The following is an 18,189-nucleotide window of genomic DNA, read 5'->3' as shown; positions in this document are numbered from 1 at the left end:
GAAATAACTAATTTTGTTTCTGTGCTATTTTCATAGTTGTCAACTTGTACCGTCATTGGGAAAAAATTTTCAAAATCGTTGTAATTTTGAGTAGGAGAAATTTTAAAAAATTAAACTACTTTACTTACAATTAAAATCATATCTGTCTTATTAATAAATTTTATATACATGTGTTTGAATTATTAGTTTATATTGGTGTGAAAAATATATTTTTTAAAACTTAAAATGCCAAGTTTTACACTTTGAAGTATAAATGTTGCAACTAAGAAATTTCTGCAATGGCTGTACAAGGTGGAAGTTATGATTTTTTATTCTAGCGTTCTCAATGCTTGTCATATATTTATTTTTTCTTATTTTGGATTTCATTTTCTCCCAAATTTTAGAATTATTTTCCTTTTAACTATGAGTTCTTTTTACCTGCCTTTAAATTTCTTTTTAAAATGCATAAAACATTCATAGTACTGATTTGCTTATTTTTAAGATTAAAAATGTCAAAATATGCTGTGGGTGGGATAAACCTGTTTTCACTGTCAATTGGGCACATCATTAGTACCATGCCAAAACCATGAAATTGAAAAGGTGCAAGTTTGAAGACTTGTGATTTTGGCATGGTTCAAATGATATTTGCCTATCCAATGGTGCCAATTCTGGTTCATTATTCTTTAAAGCCATTTTACCATTGACTTTAATGTCATCTTAAATTTTATTTTCAAAATCAACATTTTTTTCTTATGTTCAGAGTGTAGAGACATAAAACTGAATACAAAAACATGGCAAAGTCTTTAATTAGAATTGTCCTCTAGTTTAAAATCACTCTGTGTTTTGAAAAACATCAATAAAAAGTAGCTGAAAACATTTCTTTGTGTGCCAACAAACACTTTAAATGCACATACATTTAAATCTTCATAAAACGAACAGAAATATCTTCAAACAACAATATATATTTATCACCAACCGGATATATGTAAGAGTCTTAATAATAGTTTCTTTTCAGCGTGGGCCGGAAAAGGCCCAGAATTAGAAGAGCACCACTAAATTGATTTATAATTTATGAAGTTTTCTTTTTTATTTATAAGTCGTGAAAACAATAGCACTTTTTACACAAATTTATCGTATCGAAGTTCTGAAGAGGAAAAATAAAACACATGCTTTAGAATATTTTGATGTTAGAGACGAACGAACGAAAAGGAACTTGGCAAAGGCCGCTGCTTCGGTCTTTCTGGAGGGACTTTTTTGACGAAGAAGCAGCCTCGGTCGAAGAATTATATACTCAGAAGAACAGCTGATTGTGCAACACGTTGGAATCGCCACCGAGACCAACTGAAGAAATTGCAATTTCACGACGCTGCCCCTCTTCAGCGACCACTTGAGTGACCATGCTACCCTGTTTTGTGATTAGATGGAAGATTGAGGAAGGGTGCGGTTCCTTGGCAAGTGTTCATATTTTTTTTCTTCATTTTCAATTGGCGTAGTTATCAAATGAACCCAAGTATTCCAGAGCAGCACGGTAACAGAACTGGTATTGGTCCTGTAAAATAGAAAAGCAATTAATGACTAACTAATAACAGTGAAAGAAATTTTCACAGAATTTTTTTTTTCTTTTCTAGCTTATAACAGTGATAAGATTCTTCATCAAATCCACAATTTTCTAGTTTATTATTACAGTATACTCTCAATATCTTAGAGTTGAAGGGACGCTTAGAGATTTTCAAGAGAGCGAGTTTTCGAGATAACAAGTTCAGAACTAAATATGTTCTAAAATTTTACTCTAAAAGGTAGAGTCATAAAATATAGGAATAACTACTATAAAATATGTATGTAATGTTAGTTGACTATAAATCTAAATACAACAATGATATTTTTAAAAGGTAAGGACAAAGATAATTATGCATTAAATAGAAAATAATTGGTTTAGAACATATTTAACGTATATTGTGATTTTTCCGAAAAAATTAATTTTCTATTTGGAAACAAATTTGACATAACAAGGTTTTAGAAGAAACTCTACGACATAGGAATTCAAATTAACATTAGGTGGATATATAATGCCAAGGTGGAAAATGTTTTTGAGATATTGAGAGTATTCTGTATTATACTTCTAATAAGAAAATAATCACACTGTCTTAAATTTTCCCTCCTTAACTTTTCAAAATGTATAAAAATTAAAATCAAATTTAAATCGGATGAGAAAGATTAAAATCAGGTGCTGCCAATTCGGATTTTTTGATGTGGCTTACTAATTAATTTAAAGTTATATGTTGTATCAATTAGACTGAGATTTCAATTTATATTAAATTTTTTTTTTAATAGTATAATCTCCTTTAACTCAAATTTATATTACTTTAAATGACATTCATCATTTATTATACTAATATTAATAACTTAAATTATAATTGTTTATGGATCGTAAAAATGAGTTTATTAAAACATAATACTATGTATTAAATACCATTTAAAATTAAAATTTTGTAATAACAGTATTTAAAATTGAATAATGCACTCCTCTTTTAATTGAATAACCCGTTTAGTTGAATAGAATTGGCTGGCTGGAACCAAAAAGGATAATTAACATGGAGTTTTTGACATATTTATATACCAGAATCTCAAAATTATTGGTATGCATTAATTTTTCTTGCTTTACAACTATTCAGAGTATCAATAATAAGGAAAGTTTCTGTTAAATAACAGAATGTTTTGCGAAATAAACCTATATTTGGCACTTTAATTAAATTTATCTATGCCAGATAAACAGTTTTTTGATAAAACTTTAGTTTTTGAAACTAAGCTCGATACATCTTATGTAATTTCGGCGTTGAGTAAAAAAAAGGAGATTTGAAGAAAACTTTGCCAAATGTAAGTTACTCATTCTACTTTCATTCTGTTTTGAAATGTTATTCAGAATAATATTAAAGTTGCTTGTTGCAACTCTCTTTAGATTTTCAGTAATAAGGAAAGAGTATCAATAATAAGGAAAGTTTCTGTTAAATAACAGAATGTTTTGCGAAATAAATCTATATTTGGCACTTTAATTAAATTTATCTATGCCAGATAAACAGTTTTTTGATAAAGCTTTAGTTTTTGAAACTAAGTTCGATACATCTTATGTAATTTCGGCGTTGAGTAAAAAAAGGAGATTTGAAGAAAACTTTGCCAAATGTAAGTTACTCATTCTACTTTCATTCTGTTTTGAAATGTTATTCCGAATAATATTAAAGTTGCTTGTTGCAACTCTCTTTAGATTTTCGATATAAGTAAACTAAAAATGCTCAACTTACTTCTGTCTGAACCATGCCAGGCCTTTGTGTGCGTAATATGCGGATAGATTGGAATATATCGACTACTCCTTCAAACTGCATCCTCTCCAAGACTATGCTGAGGGTAATGAAGACACCACTCCTACCAACGCCAGCGCTAAAAAACAACATTATACATATTGATGAATTTAAGTTGGATCCAGTTTATATAAACTGATACCGAGCTAAGATGCAGTTTTACTGTTTCTTATATTTAAGTTCATTTATAGCAGCGTTAGTATACTAATTAGTTATAGCTTATTATAATTTATATGATATTTTGCAATTTTTGTAATGTTGCATAGCATACAATATTATGTGATAACCAAGAGATGGTATTAAACTTATTTTGGTAGGAAAACTTGTCTCAGCTGTTTGATTTAACTTTACTTAGAAGCTGCTATAATTTTCAATATCAATTTAGTATTTAATGTTCTAAAAATGTTTTTGATATGTAAAATTTTAATGCATTTATCTTTTGCCATATGCAGAGAGGGCTTCAGTCTGAGAAAACTTAAATGAAATTTATTTTCGTTCATAGTCTGACTATACAATATATATTAAAAAAATTATGTTTGTGGTCTATTGTTATTCTATGAACTTTTTTTTTTTTTTTTTAAATTTTCACACTGACAGAAAAAAAAAAAAAATTATTTTCAGCATGTTTAAAACATTAGAAGGCCTCAAAATTTTTCTGATAACAGTTTAGAAGTAATTAAGTGTTGAAAATTTAGGCTTAAATTAAGAGAGCCTTTTCTTTTGTCAGCTACCACTTGATCATAAAAAAATCTATATAACAGCAATTCAATTTCAAAGTTTTTAAATTTTGATTGATATTATAAAACTTAAATAATGTTGCTACCATCATTTATCTTTTTTTATAAAGAGATCTGTTTTTTTCCATAGATTAAGTCCAAATGATTTAGAGATTTTATTCAATACTTAAGAGAAAATTATCAATATAAAGTGGATTCTTTATGATATACTATACAAATTTTAGACATTAATTTTTTCAATTAAGCACTTAATGAGAATTCTGCAACCAGGGTGAAAAAATACACAGATACCAAATATCATATTTGTATTCTTACCTGCAATGAACTGTGATGGGACCTTCTTGACCAAACTGTTCTTTTGTTTTATGTACTTGACCAATGAATTCTATGAAACCTTCACCAGATTTGGGCACCCCTTGTTCTGGCCAGTCTGTGAAATGAAATTGTCTGATTGTTCTAGATTGGCCATCCTGAAAGAGAAATAAGATTTTTTTTTCAATCACATTTTTGTAAACAGTGTGGCATTGGCAAACTGATATTTTACTTTTAATGATTTATTTTAAATAATTGAAAGAATTTTGAAGCATACATGGAAATGAAAAGTGTTACCGAGAGTGTAAATCTCAGATTAAAGGCAAAACATTTCATTCAAAAACATCATTAAGGTTAAGTTTTTAATAGTCAAGTATATTTCTCCATTTTCACTATTAGCATTGATACTAAACTAATCCACTTTAAAATATTGTAAATAAACAAGAAGTTGCACCATTAGTTTTGTTATAGCCTTAATGAGGATTAAATTTGAACCACAACTGTTAAATCACAACACAATGTGAAAACTGTTACAAATTTCGTTAAGCTCCATACATAAAAAGTTAAGTGAAAATAATCACTGTTACAAAAATTATTTTGTCCTCCTGTAAAAAATAAGTAACATAAGTTATTTCTGCTTGTACAGTACAAAACCCGTTATCCGGAAATCAGAAAACCGGAACGAAATTCAATAAATTTTCCCGCAATATTTAAAATAAACAAATTTTTTTTTCCTCATAAGACTTTAGGATTTTTCTTTCTTATTTGAAAGATGTTTACCTTACCATCATTTTGGAAATAATCATTAGTGTATTACTTCATCATTTTTTCTTCTTTTTAAGAATATTTCTAAATTTTTTTTTTTAGTTGGGTTTAACAATAAAAAAAAAAGGCTCTTTGTAGCGATTCAGAAAACCGGAAAAATCAGTTATCCGGAATAGCGATGGTCCCGATCGTTCCGGATAATCGGTTCCCTACTGTAACAGGAATTTTTATTTTTTGTAAAAAATTCCTATTGTGTCTGTAATGATTTTTGTTGCAAGCATCAGAATTGTAAATTATTATTCTATCTTTAATATCTGAATGTCTTATTGTTCATGCCAAAAGGGCAATGCTGTGAGTTTATGGCATTTTATCAAGGACTTTTTTTATTATCTCTTTTAATACTTTGTTAGTTTCTTTTCTATAACTGGTATGTTGCTCTGACCAGTTCGAATCAATTTCTAATTATCAATTCAAAATATGGTAGCAGCGATTTGCTAAGCTTTAAGTTTTATTGAATATTTGATAATTGCTTTAGCAAAGCTCTTTGAGCTTAGACAATGTATTGAGGGTAAATAGTTTTGTTTTTCAAAATAAATAATTTTTTATAAATTGACGATAGATATTTGTGTTTGCACTTGATCTATAGCAAGCATATATGGCAACGTTACTTTTAAAAAGTAACGAGTAAAAGTACAAGTATTTTTAAAAAAAGTAACGAGTAAAAAGTACAAGTAAAAGTACAAGTACTAAACAAAAAAAGTAACGATTTAAAAATACATTTCTAGGAAATCGAAAATTCAATGTAACTTAAAAATTTTATTGAATAATATTCTTATGCTCTTTAATGTTTTTGCAAAATTGTTATTTATTTAATTATTTTTAATTTTGAAAGTTATGGATATTTAATTTAATTTATTATTAATTTAATTTATTTTTAATTTCGGAAGAATATTATAATGTAATTTTATAATATAATCGTATAATATAATTTTAAAATCAAATATAATTTTAATATCAAACTTTTTACGGACTTGCACGAAAAAGAAATTTTATCTATTGATTTTAATTTTTAGTTTATTATTTTTATTTATTTAAATTACCATTGATTTAAAATTGTTTTACTCTTTAGAAGAGCGTTTTAAGAGCACAAACCTAAACAAAGCAAACACGGAGTTTCAGATAGCTTTGTGAGCTTTGAGCTAGTAAAAAATAATTGAATGTGCAGTATAAGTTGAAACAGAAGGTATTTAAACACGAAGTTAGCTGTGAATGCATATATATTGCACATTAATTTTATAAATTAAGAAAACGTAAACATTTTTTTCTAATTTAAATTTTTTTTTTTTTTAGAAAGCTTATCGAGTTTTAGAAAAAAGTAACGATTTCATTCGATATTTCCGTTACAAATACTTGTACTTTTTCCCTAAAAATGTAACGAAAGTACAAGTAAAAGTACTAAATTTAAAAAGTAACGAAGTACAAGTAAAAGTACGTACTTTTTACTTGTACCGGCGGTACAAGTAACGAAAGTAAAAGTACTGCCATATATGATAGCAAGTCATTACTTAAACAGTTGTAACAGTTGTAACTTAAAAATGTTGATGGTGTTCATTGATTTTTGAAACTGAACTATTTTTGGATAAGAAAGTTTGAATTAGGTAAATTTAAATATGGAAATTATTCGCTTTATAATGGTTATGTTTATTTTAATAAAAGAGCGTTGCAGAAGAAAATATTTTAAAATTCTTCACTAAAATGTTTCTTAACATATTCTTCCTCAAAGCTTCTAGATCAGTGTTTCTCAACGGGGGCGATAACGCCCCCCTGGGGGCGTTGGGAGTATGATGAGGGGCGGTGGACTTGTTTTGGGCGGCAGGGGGGCGTTAGGTATGTTTCGGGCGGTAGGGGGGCGATAAGCAGGTTATGTTATTCAAATTTAATATTAATACTCCCAAATAAAATTACTAAATTAAGAATCATTTAGTAAATAAAATTAATGATAAAGAAAAAAAAAGATTAAATTAATATAATAAATTTAGATTATCTCATACAACATTAATACCAGCAGTAAAACGAACTTATGCAACACATATTCTCCGATCCGAATCACCACAGCACAGCGCATGAGTCAGTAGTTTTTGTCTCTGACATTCAAGCCATTTGGGGAGAATTAAAGTGCACGCACTTTTTGTAAAAATGTTCGATTTGACCCGTGTTTCTTATGATGGTTTAGTTTGCTTCCTAGCAGTTTTTTACCCAGTTTCGATTCGATTTCATTGTTTATTTGTCCAGGGACGTTTGTGAATTAGTTCTTAATCGTAAATTATTTATTTGAAAAAACAGTTGATTTTCTTTCATTCGTATTTTGCTGCCACCAACAATGTCGGTTAATATAAAGAAGTATATTCCATACAGTGCCATGCACTTGAAGTTTAGATTTGTTCAATCGCTGTCGAACTCTCAACTACCCATGAATTTATTTTATAACAAAGTTTAATATAATGAAACAATGGAGCGTTAGCAGAAGCATTTGCAAAATACTCATTCTAACAAACAAAACAAATATTTGTCATTTTTCACGAACATCAAAGACAAGTTTCTGAAGGCACCTTTGGCCTCTGGCTTACTAACAACAAAAATGCGATGATGGTTTGATAAGTTCTTATAATATATCAAAATTAATTGCTAAATCTGGGACGAATCGTCGAAGAATTGATACTGCCGCTGTTAAGGAAGTTTTAGGAACAGTTTTACACTATCCAGCCTCATCCGATTTAATCAAAAATATCCTTTGCAATAGTGGGTCGACATGGTGGGTTTTTCGCAGTTTTGAAGAGGGTGGTACCAGATATTTTAGCAGTTCACTGCGTGATTCACAGACAGTAAGTAGTAAGAAAAATCTCAGCGACCGTTTGCATCAGTCATTGCAATATGTCATATCTGCTGCGAACAAAATTCGCAGTAATGTTCTCATCGATTAATTACTCAGACAGCTGTTTAGAAAAACTATGAAGAATATCGCTTGCTACTACACCGTGATTCGCTGGCTTTCCAAAGGATGCCTTGTCTCAATGGGTTTTTGAATCTTTTCGACTCTGTGCTTGAGTTCCTCGAAGACAGAATGTAGCTCTGAGAAATAGATTGCTAGAATTTAAGATAGACGTTGGTGGATTTATTTGCAAAATTTAATGGCGTTAATTTGCAACTTCAAGGTGACAAACTCAATTTGATCCCTACGAAATCAGTTATTTCTACATTTCAAAAAAACTTATTTTTTGGAAGCAGAAATTTGGTAGGAATGAGTTCAACCAATTTCAAATCTTATCGTATCTTGAAAAGAATGGCGAAATTTCCTCTGATGATACACAAGAATATAGTTAACACCTTGACTCTTTGCACATGGACTTTTCTGACCGTTATAAATGTGTTTTGTTCTGTTTCCTTCAATGGGTTATTAACCCTTTTTTGAATATTGAAACAGAAGAGGTTCAGATTCAGGAGGAATCGGGCAAACTTTCAACTAATGAAGCTTTGAACTGGTGATAACTCACAGAATTTTGGCTTCAAGGTAACACCAGTCGCCTCTACTCTGGACTGTCAAAATTCTTTTGTCAAAATTCATTCTAATTTTCACAATTATTTTTAATTTCCTTCCCTTTCTCCTACTTCGTCGAACGTGGATTCAGTGCTGTTATGGATCAAGTCACAAAAAAGAGAAATGGTCTCGAAATCATGCAACGCGAGGACTTGCGTCTTCACCTCAGTAAAAATATTGAACCGAACGTTAAGAAATTGGCTATGAACCATCAAGTACAATCATTCCACTGACATAGTAACTTGATTGTTTCGTTAATACTACTTTTATTTTTGGGTGTTTTTTTAATTATCTAATTAAGAACAAGTGACTCTTTTTAAGCATAGTTTTCTTCGTTGAACTTTTTTTTTCATTACCGTATTTATTTTTATTATGACAAATAGACTGCGATTACCTGCCGGGAGAAAATTATAGAGTTAACGTAAACATTAAATTTTTCAAAAAAAAACCCTGTAAATTTAACGCTTAAAAATTGCCTAAAAGTGCATCTTATAATTCAGCAGCCCCCTACCGTCCACATGCTCTAAATAACTGGATTATCACAAAGGGGGGCGTTGATATGTTTTTTTGCTTATTAAGGGGGCGGCAACGTTAAAAAGGTTGAGAATCTATGTTCTAGATTGATCTATTAATGTTGATTAACTGAGTAACAAGGAATAAATAAATGAGGGATATACTTACCCTGGCATCTGTTACTTTAAATTCTCTCAGTATGTATTGAGGCATGTTGTATTCTGTGATTGGATCTACAACATAGTATAAGTACCTTTGAGATCTCTCATTTGGCCAGTACTGATGGCACTTCTCCTGGAACAACAAGTACTTTTCTTTATAACTAAGCGTCAATAAGTACTGTTTTAAATTGGATACTCATTACCTCTACATTATTACAGGAAAGAAAAGTTTTTCAAGGATTCAAGATTTTTATAATTTTACGATGTGATTTATTTGAAAAAGTGCTTCTCTTATTTTGTGTTCTTACAGCATTTGTAGTAGTAGGTTTACAAAAAAGAAAAGCAAACAGTTTTATTACGTTTTATTTCTGACAGTGCTTTTTATTTTGCTAATTAATGATAGCGTTTTTTATTTACTAATAGGCTTAAAAAAATTGTAGTTAAAATAAGACTTTAAAGTGCTTTGCCGTATTTATTTTTTAGGCATAACCCATTTTTGTGAATGTAGTGTTTTGTCCGAAAAATGAACTAAATTTGTCTATGTTTTTGGTAGTTTTTAGATTATTTTTTTTATTTAAAAGTAACGAAAAATAAGTATTATTTAAAAATAAACCAAAAAATTATAACTTTCTGTAACTACTGAATTTTAAAATTGTTATGCCATTATAGGCATTACATGATTCATAGCTTTTAAAATTTAAAATTTTATAAATTTAATCATGTTTTATTCTTTTTTTAAAATAAAATAAATAGCATCAAAATCATTTTCAACCTTTTTTCTTCAACAACATTAAACATTAGCATTAAGTGTTATTTACTTTAATTTTCAACGAATTTGCGGCCTTAAATTTAATAATCTTTAAATATTAACATGACATGAGATATCACGAGGTGGACTGAATTGGTGTTAGTTAGAGCAGTGTCCTTTACCAATAACGCGCCTATAATGGATCTATCCTGTACTCCAAAGCGTTGATAAAATACTTTTCATGGGCAGATTTATCTCCCAGGGACTGTTCTTCCTTCATATCATGTAAAAATTTATGATTTTACTTGAAATGTCACTTGTTTAAATTAATCGGAGTAATTACTCCATTTTGAAAAAAAAAGTGTAAGAAATTCCTTTTGAATTGGAATTTTAGATAACTAAAAAAGAAATAAATTGTATAAAACTTCCAAAAATTCATACATAAAATTTGAAAGGTTCCCATTAAGAAAGGGGGGTGACAAAATGTTTTTTCCCCCTCATATTTCTTCAAAACTTAGGGATAAAAATCCTTGTTATTCTTAGTCGAAATTGAATTTGAAAAAGAAAAACTCACCCTTCCAAGCTCTTTTAATTTGGTTAGCATGACTATAATGTTGCAGTTGTGTTCCCACAGCATTCTCCAAAAGTCTTCGGTGGTCTCCGCCAGGGGACCCTGCGTTGCTATATAAGCATTTTTATCACGATATCCCTTCAAAAAATAATAATTAAGACTTAATTACACATTGAAAACTGTATTAATCACTGAAACATTTTAATTAAGTTTTTTAAGTGGCTAGAACATATATTTTTTTCTTTATGCACATTGTAGTAAAATATATGTTATATACCTCTGTGAATTATCAAGATTGAATTCAGTATAGTCAAATATTGTGTCTATTTTCCCAGCTTGCTTGAGAATTAAAATTTTTTAATTCATATACATAACTTCCAATGACTTAATTTTCTAGCATTGAAAGATGATTTATAAATTTCACTTCTTTTATTTATCAAACACTTGATTGGCGACTGTAGAGAAAATTTCAAAAAACTTTTTTTTTCTTTAAGGAAAAATTTGAAATTTTCAAAATTTCAGCTAATTAAAAAGCCTCTAATTGTTTTCATTTTAAAATTTTTGACTTCCTCCCCTCAATTTTTTTAAAATGTCACTTTGAACTTTATATTGGACTCACTGTGTTGTATTTTGATAAATCAATATTAAATTCAACATTAACAAATCTATTACTTGGTTGTACCAAATTGTGTAAAAAAATATAGAAAAATGCGTTTTAATCAGAATTACATTTTTATTAATGGTTCCTAGAACATTTAAATTTTATTCTGTACTTTTATCATCAAGTTAATGCAGTGTGCTTTGGATAACACATTTTGGATGATTTTTAAAAAGAAAATTATTAATTTAAGAAAAGTGGCAATGTAATTGATTAACTTTTAATTTTGTGAAGGATTTTTTAAAAATCTTTTTATTAATTTGTAAAGCTAAAATTTGTCATTTTTTAGTGATTCAAGCAATTTCGTTATATTATGTAGAATAAAAATTTTGTTAGGATTCCTCTAAAAACATTCAGACGATTATTGATTTTAGAATAGTGGTTATGCATTCTTAATATGAATAATGCTTTAAAATCATTTTGTTGATTTGCCTAACTTTTATATCATTGTTTTGTAATTCAAAAATTTTTCGTTGTTTTATTTAAAATAAAATACTCGTTACGATTCATTCAGACCTTTATTCGCTTCAAAAAAGTGTTAAATGGCATTGGATAACACATTCTTCAATATGAATGATTTTTTAAAAATCATTTTATTAATTTGTAAAATCAATTTTTCTCATTTTTTTGGTAAGTCAAACAATTTTTCATTATTTAAAATAAAAAAATTTAAAAATTCATAACGATGTAGGATTTGACTAAAGTTTTAGATTGTTATTAGTTTTTAAAAAGTCAAAACTCACATTATTTAAAATATAAGTCATAAGAACAAATGAAAAATATTTTTACTGAATAGAAACTAAAGATACAATGCAGAACGTACGATGCAATGTGGGAATACGTTTGTTTAATGATAAATTTTTTTTAATGATTTTTTTTTGTCTTAAAAAATATTGACATATTTTCAGACCAGGTAATAAAAACTTCGATTTATAAATTGCGTCAGAATGACGTCATGCACCCATGCATTTTCTGCATGTTACGTCATTCGTCACATTTTTTCCACCTAGTCATAGAATAAACTTATTAATGTTTCAATATTAGGAAATTTTTACAAAAATCGGATAAATCGAAACGAAAAACGTATCAGTCTAATTTACGAAAAGTAAATTATTACATACTATTTTTCAAATGGAGGGTTTCGCATTTAGGAAAGTTAGTATAAAAGTTACTCCTTGATATACAATTTCCTTAATATTCAATTACTCCTTAATATACATTTTCTCGTCTTTTTTCTGCGAGGAAAATAGTGGGCGAAGGGACGTCTTTAAGGTGTCACAAAAGCTCAATCGGTTATTAAATAGAAATAAATAGTAGGTTAATTTTTTATACTTACGTCTATATAGTTAGCATTGATATAGTCTGACCCATCTACTCCTCTAATTGGCTGCAGGCACACTCGCGTGGATTCATCTGTATCAAGTATGAAAAAAAAGGTCTATTTATCCAATGGACATGATATTCGAGATTAATTTATGAATGAAAAATAATGATTTTATAAATAAAAAATCCTGCCGCATTGGTTCTTGTATAGGAGGGACTAAACTATCAAAAACTTAAAATGGCGTTTTTCCTAATCGTGGGCCCGCTAACATCTTTTAATTTTTACTCGCACAAATTTCCCTGAATGATTAAAATTTCGTTTAGTATGATTAGATTTATAGATTTTGTTACTGAGACGATGCTTGAAGAAAAGCACTTAAAGACTCGATAGTTCTGGAGGGACGACTCTTTCAACTTCGTACGCTCAGTAGGATTAATCTCAGTAGGATTAATCTCCATAATGTTTCTTACAATATGTCAAGAAGCATTATATTGCTGAATATACCCTTCACCATTGGAATAAATGATGAGTATTACAGGATGTTCTTGGTCAGCGCTCCTGTGGCACAGCCGGTTAACGCTCACACCGCTGGTTGGAGAGCTGGAGGTAGTGAGTTCGATTCCAATAGCTGATAAAACAACTGGCGAGTATATGCAACAAGGTGCACTCTAAATCTGTTGTTGCTAGAAGTCCTCTCGTTGGTTGTGGTGTGGCAATTCTGAGAGAATGGTACCAGCTCATGCGCCGTTCATGTCGTCTGAGTCAAAATTGCGTGGCATTCTTACCATGCCCAATAAAAGATAAGAACCCTAAAAACGAGGCTAGGTGCTTGGCCATGGTTGTGTGATGATGATGGTCAGTATGGGATGTTTAAGTATGATGCCTTATTCAGACTATTATGTACACTAAATAAACGTGCTCAACCTACACTTAGCCTTTTAGCAGAATCTCTGTGATGCAATAAATCATTTGCATAAGACTGTCAGTTAGTTATTATAAGGCGGCTACTCAGTGTATGCACGCTGTTAAATTTTGTTTCTAATTTCGATACAAATCAAGTTATCTAGACTGCTGATAATAATTGAAGACCAAGGCGGTTGAACAGTTTTATTTTTCACAGAAATGACGATTGGGTCGACAATTGTTGCATTTTGACTAATCAATAACAGGAAAAATCGGTTTTTCTTGAGTTATTACACTGTAAAGATGGGCCGGTACTGTGGAAAAACTCTTCCTTTACGCGTGCCAAATCATTTTTCTTCGAATCAGTTTTTATGAACATAAACCGTTCTTTCCCCATGGTTTGTCTCAATTGTCTTTAATCAGGACCTCCTTAATAAGGTCCCCTGGTCTTACTTGCATTTACTCTCTTAAAGTTTCTTCTTTCAACTGGTTTAAATACAGCTCAGAGTTTGTTGAATAATGTTATTATAATATGCTTTTACTTATGATGATGCTATTAATTTAATATAAATATACTTTTTTAGGAGACTTCTGAAAAAAACAACAACATGTTATTGTCGGTTATAAGTATATGATATTAATTTATTTCGTCTATTCTTTCAATGAAGTCGCTGATATCGAACAAATTATTTAAAATAATAATTTCATATTTAAAATAAAGATTATACTGCTGATTTTTTTCAAGTTCACTAAAATGCTGCTTAAATTGTTTGCCCACTTTTACTGAATTATTATATTAATAGATTATGTTATTTTGCCGACATTAAAATATTAGTTAAACATTTAGAAAGAGGTGATTAGTGATACTTACATGGAAGTATATTCATTAGTCTGTTTTTAAATTTGTTAACTGGTAGATTGGCACTCACGAATTTTATAGATTTACCATTAATTATGCTGAGTTTCTGTAAGAGTTAACACAGTGTTAATAGCATGTAAAAAAATAACAACATTACATATAACATTATTAATAAGCACTAAGGTTAAAAATATGAGTTTTATATGCAATAGCAGCATAGTAATCGATAATTATTTGCGAAAATATTAGAAACTGTATACTTTTTGTTTAAATTATGAGGGAAAATTAATTATGATTAAAAATTAATTATGATTAAATTAATGAATTAAATTAAATTATGATTAAAACAATGAATTAAATTATGATTAATAAATTAAATTATGATTAAATCAATGAATTAAATTAAAGAATTGAATTATGATTAATAAATTAAATTATGATTAAATTAAATTAATGAATTTTATTAATAACTTTTACAGAAGATTCTATAAGACGAGTTAAGATTTTGTTAAAAAGATTATTTGAGCAAGTGTTCGTACGTTTGTTGCATTTTGATAATCTAAAAAAGGAATATAATAGGTTGTTGAGAGCTAAATTAATTGGGTTAAATTTAAACTTTGCAAGACTACTCCAACTTAATAAGATTACACGTAGGATAGTCAAGATTCTAGGTCGCATTGGAGCTGATCCGCTCTGCTGAGAAACTGTCAGATTTAATCAAGATATTCAGTGTTTAATTGTGTACAATATATCATTTCTGAAAAGTCATACATGTACTACTTTTTTAAAGTACTTTTTTTTTCTATAAAAAGTTCAATTACCCGATCTTACCCCACTAGCGGAACATTAGTGTTACATATCAACATTTTATGTGCAAAAGTAAAATCTCTTTCAGAGTTTTATAATATTGAAAACATCAAGCATCCAGTTATCACTATCGTAATGGACGTAACTAGTTCAAAATATAAATTCTATTGCATACTTACTTTAAATTCAAGCTCCATGCCGGTACATCCTTCTCCGTGGATGACTTGCAGGAGCTGTTGTATATGTGTATAGAGGCTACGAGCGGGGACCTCTGTGACACCCGCTATGACAGCCTCCAGGACGGAGTCGTGGGTGAAGACGTACTGGTCCTCCGTCTGAACCATGTAGTTACGCTGAGCTCTGAGACACGTCACGTGTCCGTAGATGTCCACTGTGGTCTCGTGCTTCAGCCTCTCCAGCATTGAGTCTATCACTACGAAGCAACCCGTTCGGCCAACGCCAGCACTGTAACAAAATTGAGGTTAAACGGAATTAATACTTATAACACTAAGTTTGGTCATATTCCATACCATAGCTTGGTCAAAATAACATCTACTGGCAAATACTCATAAAATTGTGCAGGGTCTATTTAACATCCTCAGGACTGCGGGATTCTCTCTTAACGGCCAACGGTATATGTAAAATGAGCCTTTCTAACTCTAATAGCCTATGATCATACGGACGTGATCTCAATACAGTTCTCTTACATTTCGTACTATCACGTACACGTACTCTAGTACGTATAAACTCGGAGCGTGCGAGTCTGGGGGAAACGGTTCTGTCTCCTTTCACCGATCCTAAAGGGGCTTAAACTGATTAGCTAAAAGCAATAGATGCTAATAAATAGTTGTTAGAGTAAACAAGAAGTAGAAATTTGTCAGAATAATCTTAGAGGAAGTTCTGCAGGACTATATTTCCAGAAAATAATTTTTTGATCATTTAATATTTAAATTTTTATCAAACAAAAATAGGGATTGCACCTACCTGCAGTGAACAATAATGGGTCCCATATCCATGGGATTCATGGCTTGCACTCTACGCAGAAACATAAGGAATGAGGTGGGGTGATCAGGAACACCGTGATCCGGCCAGGCTGTGAACTGGAACTGCCTGACTTCTCGTTTTTCAGGAAATCCGACCTTAAGAAACAAACAAACAAAAAAGAATACTTAGCTATCTCAAGTGGCTAGAGCTCGAATTTGAAGAAAAAACAAAATTATACAATTAAATGTTAAGAATCAAGTGAATTATCTACAGCAAGAAATGAAGGAGATAAATATCTCTAGTGTTAATTTACTAGAGCAGGAATTCAATAAGGTAAGACTGCATATACTCTATAAGCTACAACAGGGACTGAAGAAGATAAGCTTCTTTGGAATCAATTAGCTACAGCAGGAACTCAAAAAGGTAAGACTGCCTAATATCTACAGCAGGAATTCAAGTAGATAAGTCTCTATAGAATTAATAGGCTATACCAGGAATGAAAGAAAGTAAGCCTGGCCTATAGTCCTTAGCTACAGCAGGAACTTAAGACTAAGATTATCTAGAATCAAAGCAGGACTCAAGGTAGTTTCTTACTGTCTATAGTTGGCAGTAGCAAGAAATTAAGATTCAGAGTTGATAAGCTGCACTAATAAATCAAAATCTTAATGAATAAGAGTCGCTGGCGTTCAACTTTTGAGGGGGTCCGCATTGAAAAACGCAATCATACTAATTGATTAAATTTCATCCATAAAAAAATATTTTTTAACTTGTTACGCATCTGCAACAGATTAGTCTCTCTCTTAATTTTACCTTTATCAACTTTGATGATAATTCATGAAAATTCTCTTTAATTGTCTGAAATACATATTTTAATTATTGATGGGGCTTTTTATCCACCATATACACTCGCTAACAACGTCTATGTGTCACTACTTCCGAGTGCTATGCTGGAAAAATTGCTCTTATGAATCATGGACATGGACACCAGCTCACAGCTCCGCATGACAGGCAACACACCATGAAATGTTCCTTTGAACCATGAATTTCTTAATAAAATTTTTGGATATCTTCCATGGCCTGATATTAATATTCGTTGCTTAGCAACAATTGCTAAGAAATGAACTGAGGAGAAATGTTCCTGAACATCATAGAGAACGATCTCTTGTTCATAAGGCAATTTTCATGTTGCTGTGTATATTTTCAATAAAAATTAAGTTCAAACTTACCCTCTGTAGATAAAATGTCCTGATGCAGTAGCCTGCTAGTTCGACAATATCGGCAAAAGATACATACATCACTCCATAAGTTTCTGTTCCTCGATTTGGCCAATACTGATCGCACTAAAAATAGAGCCAAAATTATGACTTAATTAATAAAGACTTAAAATATTGAAAATTACGTATAATCTCAACATATAGGAACCATAAACTCGAGTATTTCTCTATAAATTGACAAAACTATAGTTATTTATTTTGTTAGCTTGTCTTAAGTAATAATTTAAGTAGTGTTAAAAAATTAGTTGTGCGTTAAATATTTATTCAGATTCATTTTGCTAGGTTGTAAGAAAAGTAATGTTGAATACTTTGTTTACACTAATTATTGATGACCAAGCTTGCCGTTTTCGAGCAACAGCATATTATCTATCTATCTATCTACATATATATATACACCGAAGAGTCATTACTATATGACCACCCTGCTAATAACATGTAGGACCACCTTTAGCCCTCAAAACTGCTAGCACCCGCCGTGGCATTGATTCCACAAGGTGCTGATAGGTAGTCTGAAGTATCTGGTACCAAGCGCTCACCAACTGGTCCTGCAATTCCCTCACATTGCGAGGGGGTCGCGTGGCAGCACGAATTTGGTTTTCCAAGTAGGACCACAAATGCTCTATTGGATTAAGGTCAGGTGAATTTG

At 30.4% G+C, this 18,189-nt stretch overlaps 1 protein-coding gene across 12 annotated transcripts in view; it reads right to left on the bottom strand.

Annotated features, from left to right (window-relative positions):
- Nucleotides 1-767: 767 nt before the first annotated feature.
- LOC107437287 (tyrosine-protein phosphatase Lar) overlaps nt 768-18,189 on the bottom strand; it is a 753,777-nt gene continuing 736,355 nt past the window's right edge. For all 12 annotated transcript variants that reach the window (XM_071177245.1, XM_071177243.1, XM_071177266.1 and 9 more), the window contains 10 exons: nt 17,496-17,609; nt 16,270-16,424; nt 15,465-15,750; nt 14,491-14,584; nt 12,729-12,805; nt 10,738-10,872; nt 9,423-9,548; nt 4,385-4,539; nt 3,276-3,411; nt 768-1,528 (listed from right to left, as the gene is read on the bottom strand). In XM_071177245.1, coding sequence (XP_071033346.1) covers nt 1,460-1,528; nt 3,276-3,411; nt 4,385-4,539; nt 9,423-9,548; nt 10,738-10,872; nt 12,729-12,805; nt 14,491-14,584; nt 15,465-15,750; nt 16,270-16,424; nt 17,496-17,609 — 1,347 coding nt within the window. In that variant the 3' untranslated portion in view covers nt 768-1,459. The remainder of the gene's footprint in view (nt 1,529-3,275; nt 3,412-4,384; nt 4,540-9,422; nt 9,549-10,737; nt 10,873-12,728; nt 12,806-14,490; nt 14,585-15,464; nt 15,751-16,269; nt 16,425-17,495; nt 17,610-18,189) is intronic.

Source organism: Parasteatoda tepidariorum, chromosome 1, assembly GCF_043381705.1.
Source record: "Parasteatoda tepidariorum isolate YZ-2023 chromosome 1, CAS_Ptep_4.0, whole genome shotgun sequence".
In the NCBI taxonomy this organism is placed as follows: Eukaryota; Metazoa; Arthropoda; class Arachnida; order Araneae; family Theridiidae; genus Parasteatoda; species Parasteatoda tepidariorum.
Note: the sequence above shows the minus strand (reverse complement) of the source record. Positions and strands in the feature narration are given on the sequence as shown.